Here is a 23,895-nt window from a genome sequence, read left to right on the forward strand (position 1 = left end):
ATTCAGTCCTGGCTGATTTTGTGCCAGGTGAAGGAAGTTTTACTACAGCAGGCATTGCTCCGAGTCTCTTCGCTTTTCCCCTGGTAATCTTCATTGTACTATTGATCCATACTCGCCTATCGCCGCTCCTTATAATAGCTACAGGAGTTTCCGAGAGGCACCACATTATCACATCCTAGGTTTTAGGTTTTCAATTTGGTCTCTGACCTGGTCTTTGGCTGGTAAAAGAGTGAGGAAGTTACATTAGAACAAGATATATGGTGCAAGCAGTATTTACGTGTATTTCTAATGCTTCAGGAGAACCAGCAGTGATATTGGTCACGGCTGTTGCAGAAGTGGATGGAGAACTTTCAGGCAGCAAGAATGCCGAGTAAAAGTTTAAAGATTTCAGAAGCTACGCGAAAGGGCGTAACCTCAATGCGTTTCCAGTTTTTGTTTATATCAGGACACCAGAAAAGTACCAGTTCCATGGTCGGCATATGGTTCCTTTCCTTGGCAAGATATATATATATAGTTATATAGACATATCGTTCACACATTTAAACTCTCTCATATCTGTATATATATACACACATGAAAGTTTCAGGAATAACACATATTAAAGAATCTGTTTTAGTTCTCACAGTAATGTTATTACGCTATCAATAACACGTAAGTCCTTCATTTAAGTTCCTATAGTTCTCATTTTAGCGCGATTATGGCATACTGTGTATTGTATTATTAAAACATAGACAATATTTAAAAAAAGGGAAAATTAAAATTGTCTCAGATGGCTGTATGCGACTTCCATATAATGAGTTCATTATTTTATTCTTGTAAGGCCATCTAATGATTATTCTTTTATATCTTCTGCAAGACCGTCCCCTCTTGATTAATTCAGCTCACATATGACTGGCAACTCATTCCAATGTGTCTGAATTTCCAGTGCCCTGCTGTGGAATGTTGTGTATTGATTATCGTGTTAGATATCCCAAAATGGCTGGAACATAGAGTAGATTATAAAATATTTGTTTAATTCTTGTTTGACAATTAATTCTAAAATCGAAAGAAAACTGTACATGGGGTACAAACGGACAGGAACCCTCCTACCCGTCTCCAAGAGGAAATGCATTTAGAACAAGCCCTGTAAATATGCGCAGCAGGCAAGTTTTCCTTTTAATATTCAGTACAATCCGCGCATTTACACCACGCCTCGGCATTGAATGTGAGGAAAACTACGGACAGATGTAGCGTGAGAGTGAATTCAGCTCCCATGTGGTACGAAGGAAAGGTGACGCACTGTAACTAAGTCCCTTGTATGAGCCATATACACACCACTATCATGATCTCCGTTAGTGGTTACTTTTAATTCTCTTGGGGGGGGGGTGTAGTCCAACTGGGTCCACTCGGCACGGCGGCCACTAACTGGCCTATTGTAGCCTGCCCCGGGTGATTATGATGGAGAATTTGGTGGAATGAAGATTGGCAGGGGAAACCGAAGTACTCGGAAAAAAACCCGCCCCAGCGAAACTTTGTCCACCATAAATCCCACTTGACCAGACCCGGGATCGAACCCTGGCCACCGCGGTGGGAAGCCAGCGACTAACCGCTTGAGCTATGGCGCGGCCTTAAATGGGTTTAATCTCCGGTCTAGAAAATAGATATTAATGGCAGTGGGGGTTCGTTGCGCTGACCACGCGACACCCTCTATCCGCTAAAGTTGGCACTAACTTCGCCGACAAGCGGAGGTCGCTCGGTCTCTTGCGGACTGAAGCCACGGAATTAAATTTTTAGTGGGTTTAGTGAGATCCACTTCGCTGCTGAAAATGAGCATGCTTAAAATAAGGATAGTAAGTGTAAAACTGGGGCAATGTTGCCGAATTTTCGAATGTATACGCTGTCTCCATCTGCAGGGTAGATAATAATAAATTGAGTGTTGTATATTTATAGTTATATATGAACTTGCTTGTACCTGCAATATGCCGGCAAAACAGGTCCCACCCACACGAAGTAAACAACCAAGATCCTAATTCAAGTCAGCAGATAACCAAAATGAGAGAATAATTTTAGCAACTAACCTTGTGTTTGAACACTTCTGTATGCTTCCTTGATTACGTGCTTCTTGTTCGGCTTGCAAATCAAAATGCAAGCTCATTCCATTCTCCACCAAATATGAGCCTTAACCTTGCAAAGTTGGAGGTTGTCTACATAATATGAATACATATCACTCGACATTGCATTTTCCAACAGCTGTAACTATAGCGTTCACTGTGTTTTGAAATGAGTCTTGTAGGTTGTTACAGAAGGGCCTGCTGCCGCCATCGTCAGTGAGGAGAATTAGGAGTCATGGAGGCAGGGGGTCTCGTTTTAACGGTCATCCAGGTGTATCTTAGGAAAAAGTGTCCTTTAAAAAGTTTCCATTCTTGACCCGGTTAAAACTAACCGACTGCTTACGGGAATAATTCCGGCTTGTCAGAATTATAGGTAAGAAAAAAGTAGAATACAGTAAAATAAAGTAAAATAAAGTAAAGCTATCCCTGTAACAGGCCGTGAAGGTCCATAGGGTTGTGAGATGTTGAGGTTCCCACATTTTCTGGACATTCGGCTTACAGATGGAAGCAAGGTTGTCAGCCTTACGCGCCGGCCGCCCCTTACCCTCAAGAATATTCCAAAAATATTCCTGGTACTCAATTCTGTTATAGGCTGAGTTGACCACAGGGCCATAGTGCGGCCGGAAGGATTAGGTCAATTGAGAAAATCCAATGAATTCATCTAGACTTGAACCCACGACCTTCATGCTTGTAGCATAGTGCCTCAACAAACTACGCTACCGCATGCCCCTAGAATCACGAAAAAAATATATTTATCTTCTGGGAACAAAATTACTGAAAGCTAAAGCAAGTGGTACATGTAAGTAACCACCATCCACTAAAGGGTTGAAACCTGCGGGTGATGAAGGCAGTGCCCGCAAGAAGAGAGACTGGAGACATAGTCCGCTACTGCACCCGCCTGACAGTCCCCGCATTGTTTGTAGGATGTGCTGTTTCTCCGTTATGGGAATAACCAGAGTATTATATAGAGCTTTTTACAACCCCCATGGGGGCTCGAGACCACTTAAAATGCATTGCGCGTTGTTTCCCGGGAGTTCCGTCTCTGTCTCCCAGCACACACACACAAACACCCAGCTTGTTACATACCTGCGTTTGTTGTGAAGCCCCAAACACCACAGCAACAGGTACAGCGCGTGACACACTGTCCACGGTTCCAACAAAACCCACGGGATCACCGTCAAAAGCGTTTCATGTGTAGTCAAAAACGTCTCAACTACGGAGATTATCGCCTTCCGGCGTGTAGCCACACTGTGGGTTGGCAGCTCACGGGATTAGTCGCTGGTTTCCCACAGAGGCTGACCGGGTTCGAGTCCGGGTCTGGTCATGTGGGATCTGTGGTGGACAAAGTGGCGCTGGGGTAGGTTTTCTCCGAGTACTTCGGTTTCCCTTGCCAATCTTCATTCCACCAGTTGCTCCATAATCACCATCAGCTATCATGTTGGGGCTATAGGCCAGTAGTGGCCACAGTACCAAGTGGACTCAGTCTCATCCCAATAAGAATAAAAATAAGACACTATAGATAATGAGTCTATAACGTCAAACGGCAGCATGATAAACGATGAAGTGTAACGGATTTCGAACGAAGCCATAGTGGCCTGATCATGTTACTATAACGGCATTGGCCTTAAGGGACTGAGGTATACAGCGAAGAAGTCAAGTCATGATAGCTGATGTACCGATTGAGATTCGAACCAAGCAAGACCTAAATACTAATCCAGAACTTTACCTCTTCTCTTAATCTTTCGTTCCTTTGAGCCCGGTACAAAGTTACCAATGATTCGAGAAACCTGCCGCCTCAATCTTCAGAGGAAGAGACAGACAAGAAGGAAAGTTAACGTACAGTAAGAGGGAAAGGAGGAAAGGAGTACAACTTGGGCGAACGGGGGAACGCTGGTGCAAAATTTGAGGTGGGGAGGGGCAAACACACCAAGTGTAATCTCCTGTCCCTATATCTTTTACCTCCCATTCCCGCGCGGCTTACTCCTCTCCGTCGACAAGGCAGACAGCAGGGACCTCGGAGACACTGTGACGTTCTACTAGACTAAGAAGCGTCACGCCCAAGAAGACAGCATTAATCTTCATACTCATCGCCATGAGAACTGCAAATCCCAGCCACATTTACTTAAAGCTCATTTAACGACGCTCCTAGTAGCTCAGCATTGTAAGATAATTAGTGAACAAAGAAGTGATCATGGCCTAACTTCAGGTATTATTCTGATATCTCCTGCCAGAGATTCGAGCCTAGAGCCTCCGGAATACGACGCTCGCCCGCTACATACGGAGAGGTGAGAGCCTCGCGGGTCCCGTGAAAAGTGGATACGCTTGTGGGGAAACAGCTAAATATTACAGTGACGTCAGAGTGTGTCACCTGTTCATATCCGCATGTACTACCGAACAGCCTTTTCAAGCGAAACATATCTGGTTTAAATATGAACGCGCCTAATTCGAAACTCGGCTTGGTCACTGGCAACCTTGAATGAGGTGTTTCGTGTCATTCTTTGTTCTCCCCAAGAAAATTCTGGAGCACTAACTTAAATTAGGTCACGAGAACTTCCTTGCACATGCTTTTGGATTCTTCATTCTTTTGTTTCCCAAATGGTGTTCCGCGGAACCCCGGAGAACCGCGAATTGAAAATAAAATGTCAGGAAGAAAATTTAATAATAATAATAATAAAGTATAATATAAAAAATAATGAATTTACAAGAATTTTCATTTTTGAAGTATTTTATATTAAGAATGCCACTGTCAATAGAAGTTAATATACGAAATCATGTTTTTTCCTCCGAGGAGAAAGCTTTAAAAAGAAGTGAATTCTTTCCACCTGATCCCCTATTCCCGGCAAATACTTGTGAGAAACTGGATTGTAGAATCGCGCAGCAGCTCAAGCAACATACAGAATCAGATGAAATGTGGTGTCAGATTTGAGAATTCGAGTTTCCCGTATAAAGCCAAATATAAAAATGATATATGAAGAAGAAACAATTCACAAGCTGAAAACTGTAAATATGTAGCATATTAGAATTTGCGCTTAATTTCTTTGTATACAAAGACGTGACTTTTGCTTCTGAATATGCGCAGCGAAACAATATGCCATCTGACAGCCTCGTTAACATGTCATTATTATATTATCCTTACTTATTTTGTGGTGTAGATTTAGCTTCAAGTGCAAGAATTTTATTAAGAGGTAAGCAAAATATTTCAAGCGCGAATAATTTCCTTGTCCGAACTTAACTGCGAAACACTGCTTTATTCACTATCAACTACTGAATCGACGGCATGTACTTTGAGCTACTGACAGCGTCGTTAAATAAGCCATAAACAAATCTATGTACTGACAGCCTACAAAGAACACAAATATCTCCTTGAGGGTAAATATATCTGAGTCTTCGTTATTTTAACAACATTTTACATGTACATGCGGTGCATAACATCAGACTTTACAGTGAGCGAAGATTGCATCCAGGGAAAAATATTAAGGTAATGTCTTAAGGGCCGGTCACGGTAGCCGAGCGGTCTAAAGCATGTACTGTCTTCGCTCGCTTGGCAACCGGGATAGTGGGTTCGAATCCCACTCAGAGCATGGATGTTTAGTTTGTGTGTGTGCGTTTTTCTCTGTTTGTGTACAGGCAGAGGCCTTGCGACGAGCCGATCACCCGCCCAAGGAATCCTACCGAATATGTAAGATCTAGAAAAACCAAAGTGAACGGAGAAGTTCATGGAGGTAGGCCTAGGCCCACTGGGGCTTAGTGCCAAGGGAAAAAAAATGTCTTAAGGAAGTGAGTCAATAAAAACCACGAAAACACGTCTTTAGGATGGGAAGCGTCTGGGACAAATTTGAAGGAGGAATGTCAACCTCTCGATATGCCAGGGGCTACACGAATTTGTTGCAAGGGATATTGTACCTGCTTTCTTTATGAAGCATAATCAAATTTCCCTCACTAATGATGACCAGTTTTCAGCGCCCGAAACATGATGCTCATTACACAGAATGGCAAGCTGCATCACATGCATGACGAACTGTCAGGTTGGGGTATGGAAATGTAATTATTTTGCTTCTCCAGCAACGGAATCAAATATGTCGATGTTTCAAAATTATTTCCCACAGTGGTCATTAACGTGGGTTGCGTAAGCCCTCAATGATTAGTTCTGTAACGGATGTATCGTTTCTCTAGTAACAGAGACTACACTAGGGGCTGGGCGCCCGATCTGAGTCAGATGTACTTCCTTTCTCCACAGAAGCCACACCAGGCCTGGGCCCAGCTACACGACCCATAATGCGTAACTGTGTCATGCGGACTGGACGTGAAGCTGGTCACTAACCTGCATCTGGAGTACACGATAAGAATGCGGGAAATATTCACGTATTCCCTCAATAAGCCTTCATGGCGACGAGCTTAGCTAAGCAAAGGGACAAATTTGATCCTATGTAATATTTGATGTTTTCATGGTTCGCGACTATGAATATTGTCGTCTTTGTGATGTGGCGCTGTATAGATCTTATGCGAACCGACGTTTCGGATGAACTTATAGCATCCATCTTCAGGGTGGAAAAATCCGCGAGCGAGAAACCGGCGTGAGCAGGTGGCTGCAGCACCCTGAAAATGGGGGCGATATGTTCTTCCGAAACATCAGTTTACATAAGATCTACACGGCGCCACATACCAGAAGACAGCATTCTTCAAATTTAATCCTCTTTAAAAATCATTTGACGTTAACAATCTTGTGTAGTTGATAAATATCATTAAACATTCAACAAGCCACATGCAGAAATCTAATGTTATCCTATCCTACATCTAAACAAATACCTCATATTCCAACTGGGCCAAGCAAGTGGACTCAAATGGTAACGTATCTATCTTGGTATTCTGGAGATCGCCGTTTCCGTTCTTGCGCTGGACACAGGCGACTCTGACAGATTTAAATAGAATTCCTCACTATCTCAAGGCAAACGCTGAGATCGCATCTCAAGTTGGACCACGGCATGTTTCTCACACATCTTCTCCAATTGACTATTCAATATCAACAAGACTTCGACACTGTACAGTCCAAATTACAGGCAACGTCGCTGAATACACTACGAATAAGTAAATAAAAGTATATTGTGAGAAGTTATCTTACGTCCATCACGGCGCAACGGCTACAATGGAAATTGTGGAGATCCCACAGCGACAAATCGTAGCGACGAATTGCCGTTGAGTAACAACGGATGAGATGAAACACGTTCATTCATTCATCAGTAATCTGTCAGACGACAGGTCCACAATATCTTCCAAAACAGTTCCTCCACTTAATGCGATCTTACAATGCGTTACCTGTCTACAAAGAGCGTTCCCGAAGCAACGGATTGCAGAACACGTGGGATCGAACCTTGGCGAATGGTGTCTCGTATCCGGTCCGCAGAACACGTACATAAACCGAGAGCTACAGAGCTACAGGACCGTGACCCTTCGAGTCGTAGGAGGCGACGAAAAAGGAAGTCTTAAATCGGAGACAGTAAAATACGGTCACGAATCCCAAGGGACTCGGACCCAAAAAAATAAACTGCGCTGGCAAGGACCAGCAGCATATACAAAATACAGATCCATCCTCTCGTCAGAGAGGGTGCCCCACGAAAACAAGACCGTAACTGTGGAACAGCCCCAGATGAGGCTCGACACCAAGAATTACTGACTGACTGACTGACCGTTAGTCGCAATGTGACTTTGACTTTGACTTGTTACAGGACTACAGAGCTAACTAGCCTTCATACAGTACAGTTGGAACCTAGTCGCCATACAACACGGTTGGAAGATAGCCGCCGTAGAATACAGTTGAAGTGATAACAATTCTAAGGCGTGTCCAATAAAGTTTCGCTAGATCCGAGACCCAGGTGAAGTTATTTGCCGCGTGACATACCCAACACGTGACAATATTTATACTTCTAGCGGTAGTGAGCCGTCGACACAACAACGAAGTAAATTAAATGTTAATAAACTCTATTAAATTCAATACAAACATCGATAGTTTAATTAACTCTATTATTCGCATGGACCATTGTCAAGTGATCCGTAAATAGACAAATAGAATGCAATATTTTTTAATGTAATAATTTCTTCTATTAAATATTCAATTGGCTGTAAAATATACAAATAATCTGTTTCTGCATTGTATCCCTACAGTTTCAACGTCTTACACACACTAAGGCAAATTAATTTCATTCATTTAGAGTGTAGCTTAAACTTTACCACCACCACTATTAATAATAATAATAATAATAATAATAATAATAATAATAATGCAACCTAAATTAAATAGAAATAATATAAAAATTACAAATTCAATAGAATGCCCATTGTCATTTTCTTGATAAACCGCTGCGGGCCAGGCCGACACGAGTTAAAAGTTTTTGACTCAAAATAACCCCAAAAGCACGTAGTTGAGCTATGGATATCGTGTTGCGGAACACTCTGTATATTCAGCACATCTCCTCTTTGATAACATTTCCGAAATTTGGTATCGGTCTTCTCTTGGCTAAGAAACAGAATTCTGCTCGGAAGCGAGCAGACAGAACATGCAGAGCAGAGTTTCTTACCTTCAATTATAGGAGGCCGTGGCTTGTACGTCATATCTGCAACAATAAGAATTAAGAGCATTAATGTCATTAGAGCGGCAATCTGTTTCATAATCAAACCTAGGTACGAGACTAGGGGGTGGATACTACTGCCGTTGTGGTGTTGGTAGTAACAAAAGCAACAATGCATTTCAGCGCTTCTCGGCGGTAGGGCGTCAATCACAGGCAAGCAGTTACAGAGAGCAACATGTAAAATGAAAGAATATATTAAACAAAATTATGAGCTGACAGCATTACGGGAACAGGACGAAATGAACGAAGCGAGACTTGAAAGATTTAAAAACAAGAATATTTGTGCAGTACGTGATGAATCATTAAAACGTGATGGTTAAAAACAACGGTAGTAATAATAATCTAATTCAATTTTATATTATTTACGTTCCGAGTCAACAGCTGCGAGGCCAATCACAGAAACAGCACAGTGTAGACAGAACAATTTATATTACTGAAAAACAAAAGCATAAGGACAAAAACACAAGGCCACTTGAGGAAATACCGTACTGGAAGAACATCATTTTTCCCATAGTCAACAAAGAAGAGCAAAAGACACTAAGAACGACAAAACAGTACCAATAATTCAATTCAGTTCGTGTTTATTTACGTGCAAACTTAACAGCACTGTGGCCAATTACAAAGTTAGCACAAGTACACAGAAATAGACAAAAATAATTAAAGAGCAAAATACAAAATATGACAGTCTATCTAATAGCAATAAATTAATAACAATTCCAAGAAAAATTGAAGTTAGCTTTAACATGCGAGGAAAATAAAGTAAGTACATTTCCAGTAGTTATGTCATTTGTGGCGAGAAAGGACAATACATGTACATACACAGTGTGTCCAGGTACTGTTAGAACTGTGTTCATTAAAAATAAAAGACGTGATTTCTTTCCAAATTTCACTCTTTTTATTCAAAATAGTCTCCTTCTGAATCAATACATAGCTTGAATCGATTGAAAAGTTTTCGAAAACAGTCACTGTACTCCTTTTGTGGAATGGCATTTAGAACGGCGGTAGATTCCCTTTGGATGTCCTGGATGGTGTCGTGACGGTCTCCTTTCATCGCAACTTAACTTTTGGGAACAACCAGAAATCTGCTGGAGCCAAATCTGGAGAATACGGAGGAGAATCAAGGACTGCGATCCCTTTTCTGGCCAAAAAATCGCGCAAGATCTTCATTAAGGTCTTCAAGAGGCTTGCGGGGAATCTACATTGCCTTACAGAAGAGTGGCAAGATGGAACCACCATTAAAATCAAAAGTTCATCAGAACCCAGCAATTTGAAAGTTATGGTGGTTCTCGTGTACGACTGTGATGGTGTTATCCTAACGCTTAGGGTTCCCCGACAGCAGACGGTCAGTGCACAGTATTACTGTTCATTTTTGGAACACAACCTGCGACCAAGTTTGAGAAAGAGGCAGCGACACTTTCTGCAGAACCCACCCATCATTTTGCAGGACAATGCTCGGCCGCATGCAGCGCAAGCTGTGGCTGATTTGTTCGATCGATGGGGCTGGGAAGTGCTGTACCATCCACCATACTCCCCGGACTTAAGCCCTTGTGACTTCGACTTGATTCCTAAGATGAAGGAACTACTTCGTGGCATTCGTTTTAGAACTGTTCCAGAGATTCTTCAGGCAGCAGACCGCTCCATTCGAACTATCAACAAAACCGGCGCTGCTAAAGGTATCCTACGACTTCCACATCGCTGGCAACGGGTTGTACACAATGCTCCTGACTACACTGAAGGACAGGAAAGCTTCGAAACATGCATCTATTTTGTATCAGTTGTAGATAAATATTTGCCCCTATTAAAGTTTCAACCCTCGTATATTTACTGGTCCGTTACCTAGCAGTGGACGTATTGTTGCACTCGTAAGATTCGCGATGATGTGTTTATAAAGAGTCATTGCCTACCAATGAGTATACACGTCACAATATACTCACTGCATAACGGCTGCATTGACTGTATTTTTATTATTTGCTAAATGACGTAAGTTGCCTTATTTATCTTTCGTTTGTTTGTATGTGACAGTTCTGTTTCCTTATTTCTTCGTGCTTACTAGGATAACTGACTTCTGGGCTGCTGAGTAAGCACGTAAATAAATAATGACTCGATTGAGTTATCACACGGTTAATGTGACGACGCTCTTAAGAGCATTGAATGCTTATGACAAACTTGGTTGAGGGACCCGAACAAAGCCATGAAAACCTCAGACTGGAGATTTAACCTCGGGATCTTCAAAATGCGGAACATGGGTGTTAGCCACTCGACCATGATGTCCAGTATTTGGGTCTATTGTTATCACCATCATCATTATCAGTGTTATCACATTCGTTATAATCATCATTATTAATAGCAATGGCGTGGTGGCAGATATCGAACGAGAGTAAGAGGAATTAGTATTTGTTCAATGAAAGCGCGTGAAATATGAAGTTGACTCTCTTCTTGGTTGAGGCCGTATAGTGTGGTATATTGATATGAACGTTTCGAAGAAACCTGCTTCCTACCCTGACAATCGAGACAGCAGGTTCCTCCAAAACCTTTGTAATGATCTACCAGGCTACATGACGTCATATTCCACAAGAAACTAATCTTCCTATCTACTGTCACGAGAACCTTATATTTGACGTGTAGAAGGATCCTGATACTCATATAGCTAAAAGTAACCAATGCCGCTCAAAACTAGAGCAGCAGAACTTGTTAGGAGTCACTGATAAGTGCAGTTAGTTGGGATGGAAATTACCTGAAATCGGACAGCATCAAATCTCTGGTGTACAGACGACTGGTCACCAGGTATTAACAGAGAAACAAAATGACTGCTTTGTGGTATCCGTGCATGACAAACGCAGTTATGGTTCCGGATGGCCGGCGGCTTTGTTGACATAACAAGACGATCGCTGTGTTCCCCAGTGCCGCCTGCAGGAAGGAGATAAGTTCTGGGAAGCATTTACGATGGCCATTTCTCGTAAATATTTTAAATACAGTGGCCATTATATGTATTATCCACTATGACACAGAAAAACTCTACATTTTTCCGACAAACTGTATTTAAGAGTATAGTATTATTCTAAAAACAATCAACTTAAATACCATTAACCGGTTGCTGTGTATTTTTTGCGAGATGGAAACTTCATTTTTCATTGCTCTTTAGATGAGTTTTAAGCTTCATAAGCTCAAATCCTTTTCTATGGAGAGCAAAGTAGCAAATTTCACACTAAATTACAACTACTAGTAAAATATCTCTTGAAAATTAATTCAAAAATCTCTTCACCTCTTGTTTTATCTTTCGCAGCTTTACCTCCTTCCATCCATTCTCCGGCTTTTTTTCTCGTTCCTTTTATTTTCCCGTCTATTTTTAATTTCTCTCCGCCACATTCAAAACGTTTATGCAAATATTTTTCAAAAATGCCTCCCATCAGCCCCACACATCCTCAAATTAATTTGTACACTGCATTTGTTCGTTACGGACAGACTTGCAGAGAAGCCATGTTAGTTAGACTGCCCTCGCGATCCGTTCACATAGAGAAGCCGTGAGGAGCTGATGGCGAACGCTGTTAGTTAGACTGCCCTCGAGCTCCGTTCACATAGAGAAGCCGCGAGAAGCTGATGGCGAATTCACATAGAGAACACGCGAGGACCTGATGGCGAACGCTGTTTGTTAGACTGCTCTCGCGCTGCGTTCACATAGAGAAGCAGCGAGGACTTGATGGCGAATTCACATAGAGAACACGCGAGGACCTGATGGCGAACGCTGTTTGTTAGACTGCTCTCGCGCTGCGTTCACATAGAGAAGCAGCGAGGACTTGATGGCGAATTCACATAGAGAACACGCGAGGACCTGATGGCGAATACTGGCCTACCGATTATGCGCAAATATTAAAAGATTATGTAACTTTACGGCGCTGGCAGTGTCTACTAACAAGACGACTAATGAAAATGATTGGGAAGGATTAGGAAGGAAACGGTCGTGCCCTAATCGAGGTACAATATCGACATTTGTTTAGTGTAACTGACGAAATCTACTACATACCTCATTCAAAACAATGGATGCGCTTAATCGAGAAACGAACTAAGGACTCCTGAATACAAATGTTTTCATTAAAGCTGTACCATCCTCTCTGATCAGAGAGTATTTCGATATAACAATTTTATTTACAACAGATTTTGGGCTCCTCTATATATCGAAACAACATAGGAGAGAACAGTCGTTACTATACAGATATCGAGTTAACCTGCAGAGTTTAATATCAATGTTCAAGTAGGGGTGTATTTCGTCCGAAACCAGGTCCATATAGAAGGGGAGCAGCAGGGCCAACTGGTTCAGGCCCCTGGCTTGGTGGGGGAGAGGCCAAATATACACTTACTTAATGTAAAACCTTATAATACGTAAGCAAGGATAAGGGAATTCCGCTTAATTGAAATGTTGACTTCATATTCTAGAAAATTCATTGATATTCGTTCGTATTGCTTAGATAATTTCAACTTTAAATAAAGTTTTCTTTGTGGTACGTCAGTTATATTGTGTATCTCCAAATGAATAGTTGGAAAGAAATGTTAATGTTATTATTATATAATTTATATAATTTGTATTATTATGCGTGGGGAGGTGCCCCATGTTTCTATATGACCTGGGCCTTTGTGCCTGAAGCATATTTCGTGTGCTGGGGCCGCAGCTTATGCCGGTGGGCACTGAACTCCTCTTGTGCGCTCAGATGCGAACAGAAGGAAGTGACAGTTATGTGACGTGTGCCAGCACATACATCAGCCTGAATATACTCAATACATTTAAGTACTCTTCTCTTCTTTTAACATTTATTCCTTCTCTGTTCTATGGCTCTGACATCCGAGTTTCTGCATGGGAGAGCTTCTTCCCTCTCCTGAGTTATTCGAACGTAGTTACGTTAACGCAGTGTACATGTTTCAGTGTGCGTATGTGGACGTGGAGTGCGTGCATTATCGTGAAGGGATACCCTGATAGTTCATAGGGGAATATCCAAGGTCTCAAGTTTGCTGACCGGAATATTTCTCTAAGGTTTGTTTAGTTATCCTACCTCGATTCACGTGCATCAGCATACTGAGACGCCGCCACCGACGCCGTCGTCGTCTTCATGAACGCTACATTTCATACGAGAAGCTGAACTCTATCGACCATAGTACAGACATTCACATCCCATACGTCCACGGTAATTACACTCACTGTAGCGTGAACTTCAAATCTCGCACACGATATCTCGCATTTCACTGGCTTTCATATTGTGATGCATAGACCCATTGCTAGACAACGGCTCGACACACCTCTTCTCACGTAGACCAGTTCTGGTTAAAGAGCTCATTGCTAGATAAAGCCCAAAACAACACACGAAAACACTAGACGTATATTGCTAGGCAATGGACGTGTTTTCTGTGGACGGCAACATCGATACTGGCAACCAACCGCATTACCACCGAGCTACACCGTACCGTAGCCTAAGTGCACAGCTACTTTCCGAACGCACTTTAAAAGATATGATCAATAAATCCAATTACCAATCCAAATCCCGTCTTATAGATCACCAAAACATGTGACAATACATCTATTGTTAGCAGTGTCAATTCATATACATCCTTGTTCTCAACCCGAGACGTAGAAGATCTCCAGAAAGTTTGAAGTGATAAAAGAGATGATTCCTCTACGTCATGCCACTGCGTAGATTTGTACTTGGGTTCTGAAGTTTCGATGGAACATACCGTCTCCATCTTACCAGATTACACGGTATCATAATCCAGACGAACGTTATATAAAACACAAGACACTTTTGCTCGTGAGATACTCGGTTTGAACCTCGGTTCGCACTGACTGAATATTTTATAATTTTCTCCGTCCATGTGACAGCCAAATATTACAGTGGAAGTGTTAATGTTAGTGTCATAGTGCCGTAAAATAATTTTCCGTAGAAATTCCATTGTAATTTGGGGAAGAACTAATCTCTTAACTTCCTTTCATATGACACGGACCGCATTAAGGACGAATAAATTAAGAGGGGAACACACAGAAGGTCTGTTGCCTATCAATGTCAGAGGAGGACACAGAGAGAGCAAGGCAATCTTATAAGTATCATAGACTAAAAATAAGGGGAATACACAAACACGTAAACAGACAGCAACAGACCCAAGAAGTTCTTGGAAGAACCGATGTCTGCGTTGCTTTGTCACGACACGAAGTGTACAGAATACCAAAAATTTAAGAAGGAAACACAGATAGGATTGTGAACTCACAAGCCTCCTAAAAATGGGCGAGGGCAGGTGTAAACAGACAGTAAGGTGATATCACAGGCCTCATAAGCCTAAAAAATTGGGGGGGGGGAGGTTACACAGAGAGAAAAGTGATCTCATAAGTCTCCGTTTATTTCTTCAAAATACGGAAAGTAGGGTAAAAACGACCGTGAAAACAAAACACAACTCACGCAGCCACATAAAATAGACACATCATAAGACACAGTATATACACAATTAAAACATAAGAAGAACGACTCCCATAGCGGACGAATAGCATTACACACGAGTTTCATATACGACATGTAAGATGGTAGATCTTTACAAGTTTTAACATATAAATTTTATTATTGAACAACAACGAACACACATTTTATATAATTTTATAAATGGACACTTGAATGCAGGCAGTGCAATGGTTTAACGTGATTAATACACCTGAGGATGGCAGAATGATGCCGAAACATGTAGTGTGAAGTGACAAGTGAAAATGTATGCACTAAAAGACGGTTAATATATTGTCACGTGTTGGGTATGTCACGCGACATTGAACCTTCTGTTGTAACCGTGGAGACTCCTGTTAGAAGTACAATATCACTATTGTTGTTTCCAGTGCAACGGTCTCTTCCAGCGTTTTCATAGAAGTGACTCTTCTAGATTCCAAACACGTTACAATATACACATTATGAAAACAAAACAGCCAGAGAGTTCAGGCCACCTTTGTAGGTACTAAATATTTCCAGTGCTTTACTGCTGCCAGTCCTAACATCACAGCTTTGCACCCCCCTAATGTGGATATGCAAATTGCAGCATTTGTTATTCTTATTGCATTGTTACAAGTGTAAGATAAACTTTAAGGTACAGATGGTCAGTCACGCTTTTTGAATCCCTACCCCCCTAACTGCAGTGGCTCATTAGTTAAAATTCTCCCTGTATGTCACGACAGAACAATGAAGTCCCAAGATATCCCACTTTCCGGGTCCCTCAATCTTTGTCTACAAACATCTCATCACTCCCTGCATGGGGAATTTGCCAAACGCAATACATTTAGGTATAAAGAACACAGGGAAAACACAGACGTACACGGTGTGTCCAGGATCCGTTAGGACTTATTTTTTAAATTTTGCCCTGCAATGCCATCTGTTGGCGAGTTGTGGAGTTTAGATTCTTGAAGTTTAAGATGTGGCTGTAATTTCAAAGCGCAAGCTTCGATGCATCATGTGTTCTCACCTTGAATATGACAGTACTGTTCTGACGCTTGTCGGAAAATGGCGGTTGAACAGAAGGCCAACATCAAATTTTGTTTGAAGTTAGGCAGAACATCCGGAGAAGCGTACGAAATGATGAAAAGTGTGTACGGTAGTGATTGTTTGAGTCGCTAGAACATTTTTCGATTGTATGCTCTATTTAACCGTCACGGCAGGTAGGACATTGGAGACGCTCCACGTGCATCAAAGCCGAGAACAAGCCACACTGAAGAAATTTGTGAAAAAAAGTGACCAAATTCCTTGCATCAGACAGATGTGTTACTGCAAGATTCATCGAGGAGCTTTTGGGAATACCAAAAAGTACTGTGCATCAAATTTTGACCAAGGATTTGGGCAAACGTAAGGTCTGTGCGCGGTTTGTACCGCACGCGCTGTCAGGCGATGAAAAACATACCAGAGTGGAACTCTCCAAAGACATGTTACGGTAGGGCCAAAGTGATACAAAATTTACAAAATCGATTGTTACTGGTGACGGGACATCGAGACATGGTGTTTTCAATATAAGCATCTCACAAAGCGGCAGAGTGCAGCGTGCAGCGTGGTTGAGCCAAAGAAGCCGAAACCAAAGAAAGTGCGCATGCAAAAGAGTCGAGTAAAGACACTGCTAACCGTTTTCTTCGATTCCAAAGGAATCATTCAAAAGGAATGTCTGCCAGAAGGTCAAACAGTGAATTCTGATTATTATCTCGAAATCCTCAATCGTTTGTGGGAGAGAATTCTTCGAATTCGACCTGAATATAAAATATTATATTTAAGCATCCTGTTGCACTCTACACGATAAATGATACAAACTCCGTCCTAAGTGCAAACAATATATATTTATATGTCTTTGATCTTGTTCTTTCTACACTACATGTTTCGGCCTCTATCGGCCNTAAGTTTTAGACTGGGTTCAGTGTGGCAGCAACGTTAAGAGTATACACCTGATGATGGCCGATAGAGGCCGAAACATGTAGTGTAAAAAAGAACAAGATCAAAGACATATAAATATATATTGTTTGCACTTAGGACGGAGTTTGTATCATTTACTGAATATAAAAAGCGAAATTCCTGGTAGCCTTTCGACGACAATGTCCCACCCCAAAAATCGAAGATCTTGCGCAATTATTTGGCCAGAAGAGGGATCACAGTCCTTGATCATCCTTCGATTCTCCAGATTTGGCTCCAGCAGATTTCTGGTTGTTCCCAAAAGTTAAGTTGCGATGAAAGGAGACCGTCACAACACCATTCCAGACATCCAAAAGAAATGTACAACAGTTTTAAATGCGATTCCGCAAATGGAGTACAGTGACTCTTTTCGAAAACTTTTCAACCGATTCCAGCTATGTATTGATTCAGAAGGAGACTATTTTGAATAAAAAAATTTAAATTTTGAAAATAATTCATGTCTTGTATTTTTAATTAATACAGTCCTAACAGAACATGGACACACGTTGTATATCCACGCCCAGCACTAGACTCGATCCCACGATCCTATTGTTGGAGAGCTAGTAGACAGTACATCCCATAAATGTCGTTACTTACGCCGACCTGATAAGAAGTTACAGTTACAAAAATAAAGTAACACAGATTTCGGGTCACTACCATGCTGTTTGAATTGTAGGCCTACGTAAATGCAACAAGTGTCATAACGTAATATATTAGTAGCCTATAATAAACAATGACATTATTGCTCACCTGTACGAAATTACTATGAAAAACATTCAGATATCAGGAAATTACACACTCTATTTTTGACATGACTTCCAAGAGCATGGTGTTAATAAAAATTTGACGAACTTTCGAACTTTTGTTAAACGAGAAACCATACACACGGCTGGATATACGTACATCCGTTTTGGTATAATATTTATTCATCACTTGTCCACTTGCTTCCGTCTCTGATGCAAAAGTAATTTTTATTTTAAACTGTCGTTTACAATCACATTTGAAATTCATAAAATGTCATTAAAATCATATTCTATTTAATCGTTGCAAAATGTTTGGGCCCTAAAAGGTCGTCCTCAGGCAAATGTTAATTGATTGAAATCACCGCGCTGCGTGAACCCATACGTCAATATATTTACATGCTATTACTCTACGTTGTCGTTATTTGAGAGCGTATGTTCCCTCTTCCTTCACGCTATTTTCATATTGCGGCATTAACGCTGTGTTCCTTTCGTGCATAGTTGGGCGTGTATCCCTTGTATTGAAACAGAATATAGTGATGCATGTTTCCTTATACACATTGTCTCATTTCAACCGTTTCCCAATACAGAATATTCTATTGAATATATTGATATGAGCTCGAAACATGGTGCAGAGGACAGACGGATGTATTCAGAATAAAGAAAAATAGTTCCGTTATGTTCTGTGAAAGCTGCCTTCTGTATCGTATGCAACGATAAACAAAATGCAATGTTTCCAATATGGTTGTTGTCTCAGGTGTATCACCCGGTATAATATGAGAAAGATATGCAGAGAGAAACAAAATGCAATGTTTCCAATATGTCGGTATACTACGAGAAAGATATGAAGCGAGAAACAAAATACAATGTTTCCAATATGGTTGCTGTCTCAGTTGTATCACCCTGTATAATATGAGAAAGATATGCAGCGAGAAACATAATGCAATGTTTCCAACATGGTTGTTGTCTCAGATGTATCACCCTGTATAATACGAGAAAGATACAATCACAGTCAATTAACCAGTATTTCTTTTTATTGCTAGTGGGGTGGGACTAAGTCCCTTGCACTGAGGCCTCTTCTGGCCTATTGTACTAGCCCCAGACGATAGGTGAGGGTGATTGTGGAGCAATTGGTGGAATGAAGATTGGCAGGGGAAACCGAAGTCCTCGGAGAAAACCTGCCCCAGCGCCACTTTATCCACCACAAATCCCACTTGACCAGACCCGGGATCGAACCCGGGCCGTCCTGGTGGGAAGCCAGCGACTAACCGCTTGAGCTATGGCGCGGTCCTCAATTAGACAGTAAGTGTGGTTCGTTATACACGTGTAGACCTTGTGCATGAGGAGTAGCACGGATGGGATGTGCTTAGAATCTACGTAAAAATCAATGAGGGATACACCAGCAAATGCTTTTAGCAAAGACTTTTAAATTCACTCCGACATAAATAAATAACATTCAGAAATTGACTGTGGTAACGCTGTGTAAAAGCTATATTACTCCTAAACGAAGACTGCCCGCAGAGCATATTAAAAGTGCGGAATTCTATTTGATTGCGAACCAGGCGCAGTTTATGCATTCCCACTGATTTACTGATCGTATTCGCACGTCCAGTGACATTTCATTTAATATTTACATGTTCCATTTATTTCCCCATTCCCTCCAGCAGCAATTTTAATATGTGGATTTGAATACTGAGTCCAAAGTTGGGGTGACACATAATTGATTTTGACCATTAGTAGTGTTGGGTTTTCACATTTGCACTCGTTTTATGGACTGCCTCTTTCAGTGTCTTCTTTGCACGAAATACGTACATATATTGAACACAAAATGGCGAGGCCATATCTACTGCTTGTTTTTCTTCTGTTCTAATTCCCGAATCATTAATCGAGTTTCATAATTCAGTATATATATATATATATATATATATATTTCCCCAAGGTGTCACAGTGACTAAGAAGCGGGTTTGGATTGGTAATTCGATTTACTACACACTTGCAGGGTTCTTACCGGGTACTTATGCTTCTCTTCTGAAATGATTGTTCTAACGTTCGTGTTACGTCATATTTATAATTTGCATTTCTTTAAAATACATCACATTATTTTATTCAATTAAATATTTCCGTAATTCAATGTTATCAATGTAAAAAAGTCCACTGTCCTTGCTACACCTGTAGCGACTTGCAGAGGTTCGAATAAGCTCTGACCCTCACCAGGGGTGGCGAATGTTGGACAGGCTCAATGCATTATAAGCTACAGGGTTGCATTGCGTGACGCTCACCCGGGATATAGTGTGGCTTAGAGACCCGTTGCCGGGCAGAGACCTCGAAGCGAAGTATGAGCACAACTGTTGCTATGCAATAGGCTGATAAACATCCGTTTCTAAGCAACGGTTCGGTAAACAGTTCCCCGAGGCACGAATACGCATGCAACAACTGAAAACCGTGCTTTCTATGTGGTCGGTACCGAGGAGATATAACGAGTAGAGTTGCAGTTCAGTTAAGTTTAAAGTGAGGCTGTAAACAGAAGACTAGGATGTTGGTGTAAAATGGCCGCCAGCCTGGGACCCAGTTAGTTGAGTTGTCAATTGACAAAGAGTTCTGCGAGGGCAGCTGTGAAAAGCGAGTATGATTGCTGGAAGGTGAAGAATCTCCCTCGACAGAAGCCATTGCCAGAAAACGGATAGTGGAGACTATAACAGATTGAAGGCACCAGTCTGTGTATGTCAGTGATCTGTAGAGTGTAGTTCTGAGTGGTATGTACAAGTGGTCAATAAACGCATCCACTAATCCATACCCTTTCTAATAGTCACACAACACACGAACATATAACAATATCAATGATAGCGGTATATTTCCCCAGAACCTGCACATACATTCCAGTTCAAATCTTAAAAAAGAAAAAAAAAATCGGACATTTTATACGGAGGTTTACGTACGTTTATGTGCGCGTCTAGATGGTAATGCTCGCATAAATCCCAGAATATTTATGAGGTTTAATTCTTTCGAAACAATTTCTCGAGAAACCTGAGGCACACGTTTTATGTGAGATGAGTTTTGTCCTTCCTGTTCTGTTTTGTGAGGAGGCAACTGAATATGCCATAATTGTTACGTCATGCTTGCCTAACGCTTCCAGTATAGATACATACAAGCATTCAGGATATCTTGTATACAATTAAGTTCTGTATTTTATGGGTGTTTGAGGAGGGAAGACGAGAGGGAACAATTGATAAGCAACCTTATGCAGACTTTTGATATCAGACTTTCTGAACGCCCGGTAAACATCGCTTTAGTTCAGTGTAGAATCGATCCGAAGAACAGTCCAGTGCCACTTCAGGAGTGAAATGATGGACGCTTTGGAGAGTCCACTGCAGACGAAGTAATTGGATTTGAACGGAACGGCGATAGGGGAGGAAGAGTCACATCAGCCTCAAAGAACGGGGTTTATCCGTGCAACAAACTGATTGCGAGACACCCAGTTGCTTCATCTGTAAGATTACCGAGACTTCTGCCAGATCCACTAGCAACATACCGAGAGCTGACGCAGTCAATTCCGAAGTGTACAAAGCTGCACATTCACCAGGCATGTTAGTGTCACCATATGGCATAAACTTTCGGGAATACGCCGTGAAAAATATCGTTGGATTTGCATAAGGTTCGGAAAAACTCCATCCTCCACCTTCAGGTTGAAGGGATTTCAGTGTTGTGGAAGCTTCCATATGGATCTCCCAGCCGTTCGACGGAGGTGGAGGTGTGATTGACTGAAATAAAGGAGCGGTATGCCATGCAACACGCAGCGACCACGTTCGTGAAACTAAAGGAAGAAAAAATTAAGCATTCTGTTCTGTTTCCTCCAGTCATGTCTACAGTTCGACTCACCGCCTACTGCAAAGTTTGTATAAGTGTTTACAACACCGAAAAAATAACTAGCTCTGAAGATTGAAACTGTAATATTTGTCGGAAGGGCGGAGAGCCTTGAACATTCTATATGGCGTATTCCCGAAAGCCGAAATCTTATGCAATCTCCGACTGCGGAAACACAACAAGAAATTAGTTAGACATATTTATTATAAATAAGAGTATTTTTCTTTCCTTGGCACTATAGCCCCAGTGGGCGTAGGCCTACCTCCATGAACTTCTCCGTTCACTTCGGTTTTTGTAGATCTTACACATTCGGTAGGACTCCTTGGGCGGATGATCAGCTCGTCGCAAGGCCTCTACCTGTACACAAACACAGAAAAATGAACACACACAAACGAAATATCCATGCCCTGAATGAGATTCGAACCCACGATCCCGGTTTCCAAGCGAGCGAAGACAGTACATGCCTTAGACCGCTCGGCTACCGTGACCGGCATAAATAATAGTATACCCGCAGAAATTTACGAACTTATGCTCTGTGTTGCAATTGTGGCGAGTTCGCTCTGTAAATGCCTCTAGTTTCGAAATCGTTAATAATAAGTTGAGACGATCCCTTAGATTTCAGCCACCTGATCATGCTGGCTCCTAGCTCCCGGATTTTATACCCTAAAGATGGAGGCATTACGTTACTCCGAAACGTCGGTTTACACAATATTTACATGACGCCACATCCCAGAAGACGGAATTTCTCTTCTTCTTTGTCCACATTCATTTTAAGGGAGAAATTCATTGCGCAGTAACAGGGGTGTGGAGATTTAATGAGATATCCCTAAGTGTGACATCCGCTTATGTAAGGAAAACAAAGAATCCAAGACAAGTAAAGTGGGGCATAAAAATGCAAGTTTTAATTCCGTATGCGTAGTTCGGGGAAGAACTGCGATGATGAACATACAGATTTCTAGTCTTTGACGAGCCTAGGCGTTTTCAGCGCCCTGTGATTATCAAGAAGTGGTTTCTGCAATTCTATTTTTCTCTCTCTTTCTGGGGTCCTCGCTAGCGCCTGAACGGATGGGCGAATTTTGTTCATGTTCAGTATTTAAGAGTTTATCGATCATAAAAACAAAATTTCGGTTTTCACGAAAATGGCCATATCGATTATGAATCAGTTGCATTGATTAGTAGAGATATCCTCATTACATACTATTACTAATGTGGTGTGCCCTCTATACGGGAAAATATAGATCTTCAGGCTACCCTTCCGATGTCTGAAGCTTATGTGAGAAGATTTCAATATTGAGTTCCCATCTGAAAGAAAAAACGGCCGGATTAAAATATTAATCCAGTAAATGTTGCCTAAGTTTATAATCCCCCTTCATTGTAAACAACACATAAAAACAAATTCGCTGGGCCGACAAAATGCAGAATTTATTAATGCTAAAGCAGGTGGAAAATTCACTACAGCAACCATTATGCTCTGCCAGGTTACAGCGTGATTTCTTGTTGGCGGGTAGCGACCGAGTACACTGGTGTAACATTCTAGATTAGTGTCCGAGAGGTGTTCTGTTCGAATCCTGATCGGAACATCATTTATCTTGAGTAAGGATTTTCGTAGTATTTTTCAGTCCCACAAGGAAATATCCAGGATCATATAGTGACTAGGTCACAGCTGTCTCTTTCAAAATTCCTTACCAGTTCATCATTCACCAATCACCCTATGATCCGACGCTACATATTCTCGGTGCTGGCAGCATTGTTAAGAAACCAATGAAACAAAATAAAAATACGAATTTAAAGCCCCGAAATACAGGCAGGTCTCGATCAGTGCAGTTAATTAATCACATGAAATGGTCGCATTATTCGAATTCACGCTATTCGAAATTCGAAGTTATAATTGTATGTAAAATATGGCAATTGATTCCAACTCGAGGAAATAGGAAATGAAAAATTTCAAACATAAGTTTTATATAAGAGCTAAAGGATCCTGACGATGGAGAATAGATATTAAAACTAAAATTCTGGACTATATCCATCGTCCCAGTCAGTTGCACCACGACGTTTCGGCAGCTGGATCTGCTACCGTCCTCAGGTAAGTAAAATGGAGGTAAAAACGGGGAAACTGGGAAAAAAATTAAAGGTAAGGAGGGTT

The 23,895-nt window shown here is 41.4% G+C and overlaps 1 protein-coding gene across 5 annotated transcripts in view; it reads right to left on the minus strand.

Annotated features, from left to right (window-relative positions):
* Window positions 1–23,895, minus strand: part of LOC111868839 (agrin) — a 922,237-nt gene that overhangs the window by 614,210 nt on the left and 284,132 nt on the right. For all 5 annotated transcript variants that reach the window (XM_033753190.1, XM_033753193.1, XM_033753191.1 and 2 more), the window contains exon 3: window positions 8,663–8,698. In XM_033753190.1, the coding sequence (XP_033609081.1) occupies window positions 8,663–8,698 (36 nt within the window). The remainder of the gene's footprint in view (window positions 1–8,662; window positions 8,699–23,895) is intronic.

Source organism: Cryptotermes secundus, unplaced genomic scaffold, assembly GCF_002891405.2.
Source record: "Cryptotermes secundus unplaced genomic scaffold, Csec_1.0 scaffold310, whole genome shotgun sequence".
In the NCBI taxonomy this organism is placed as follows: domain Eukaryota; kingdom Metazoa; phylum Arthropoda; class Insecta; order Blattodea; family Kalotermitidae; genus Cryptotermes; species Cryptotermes secundus.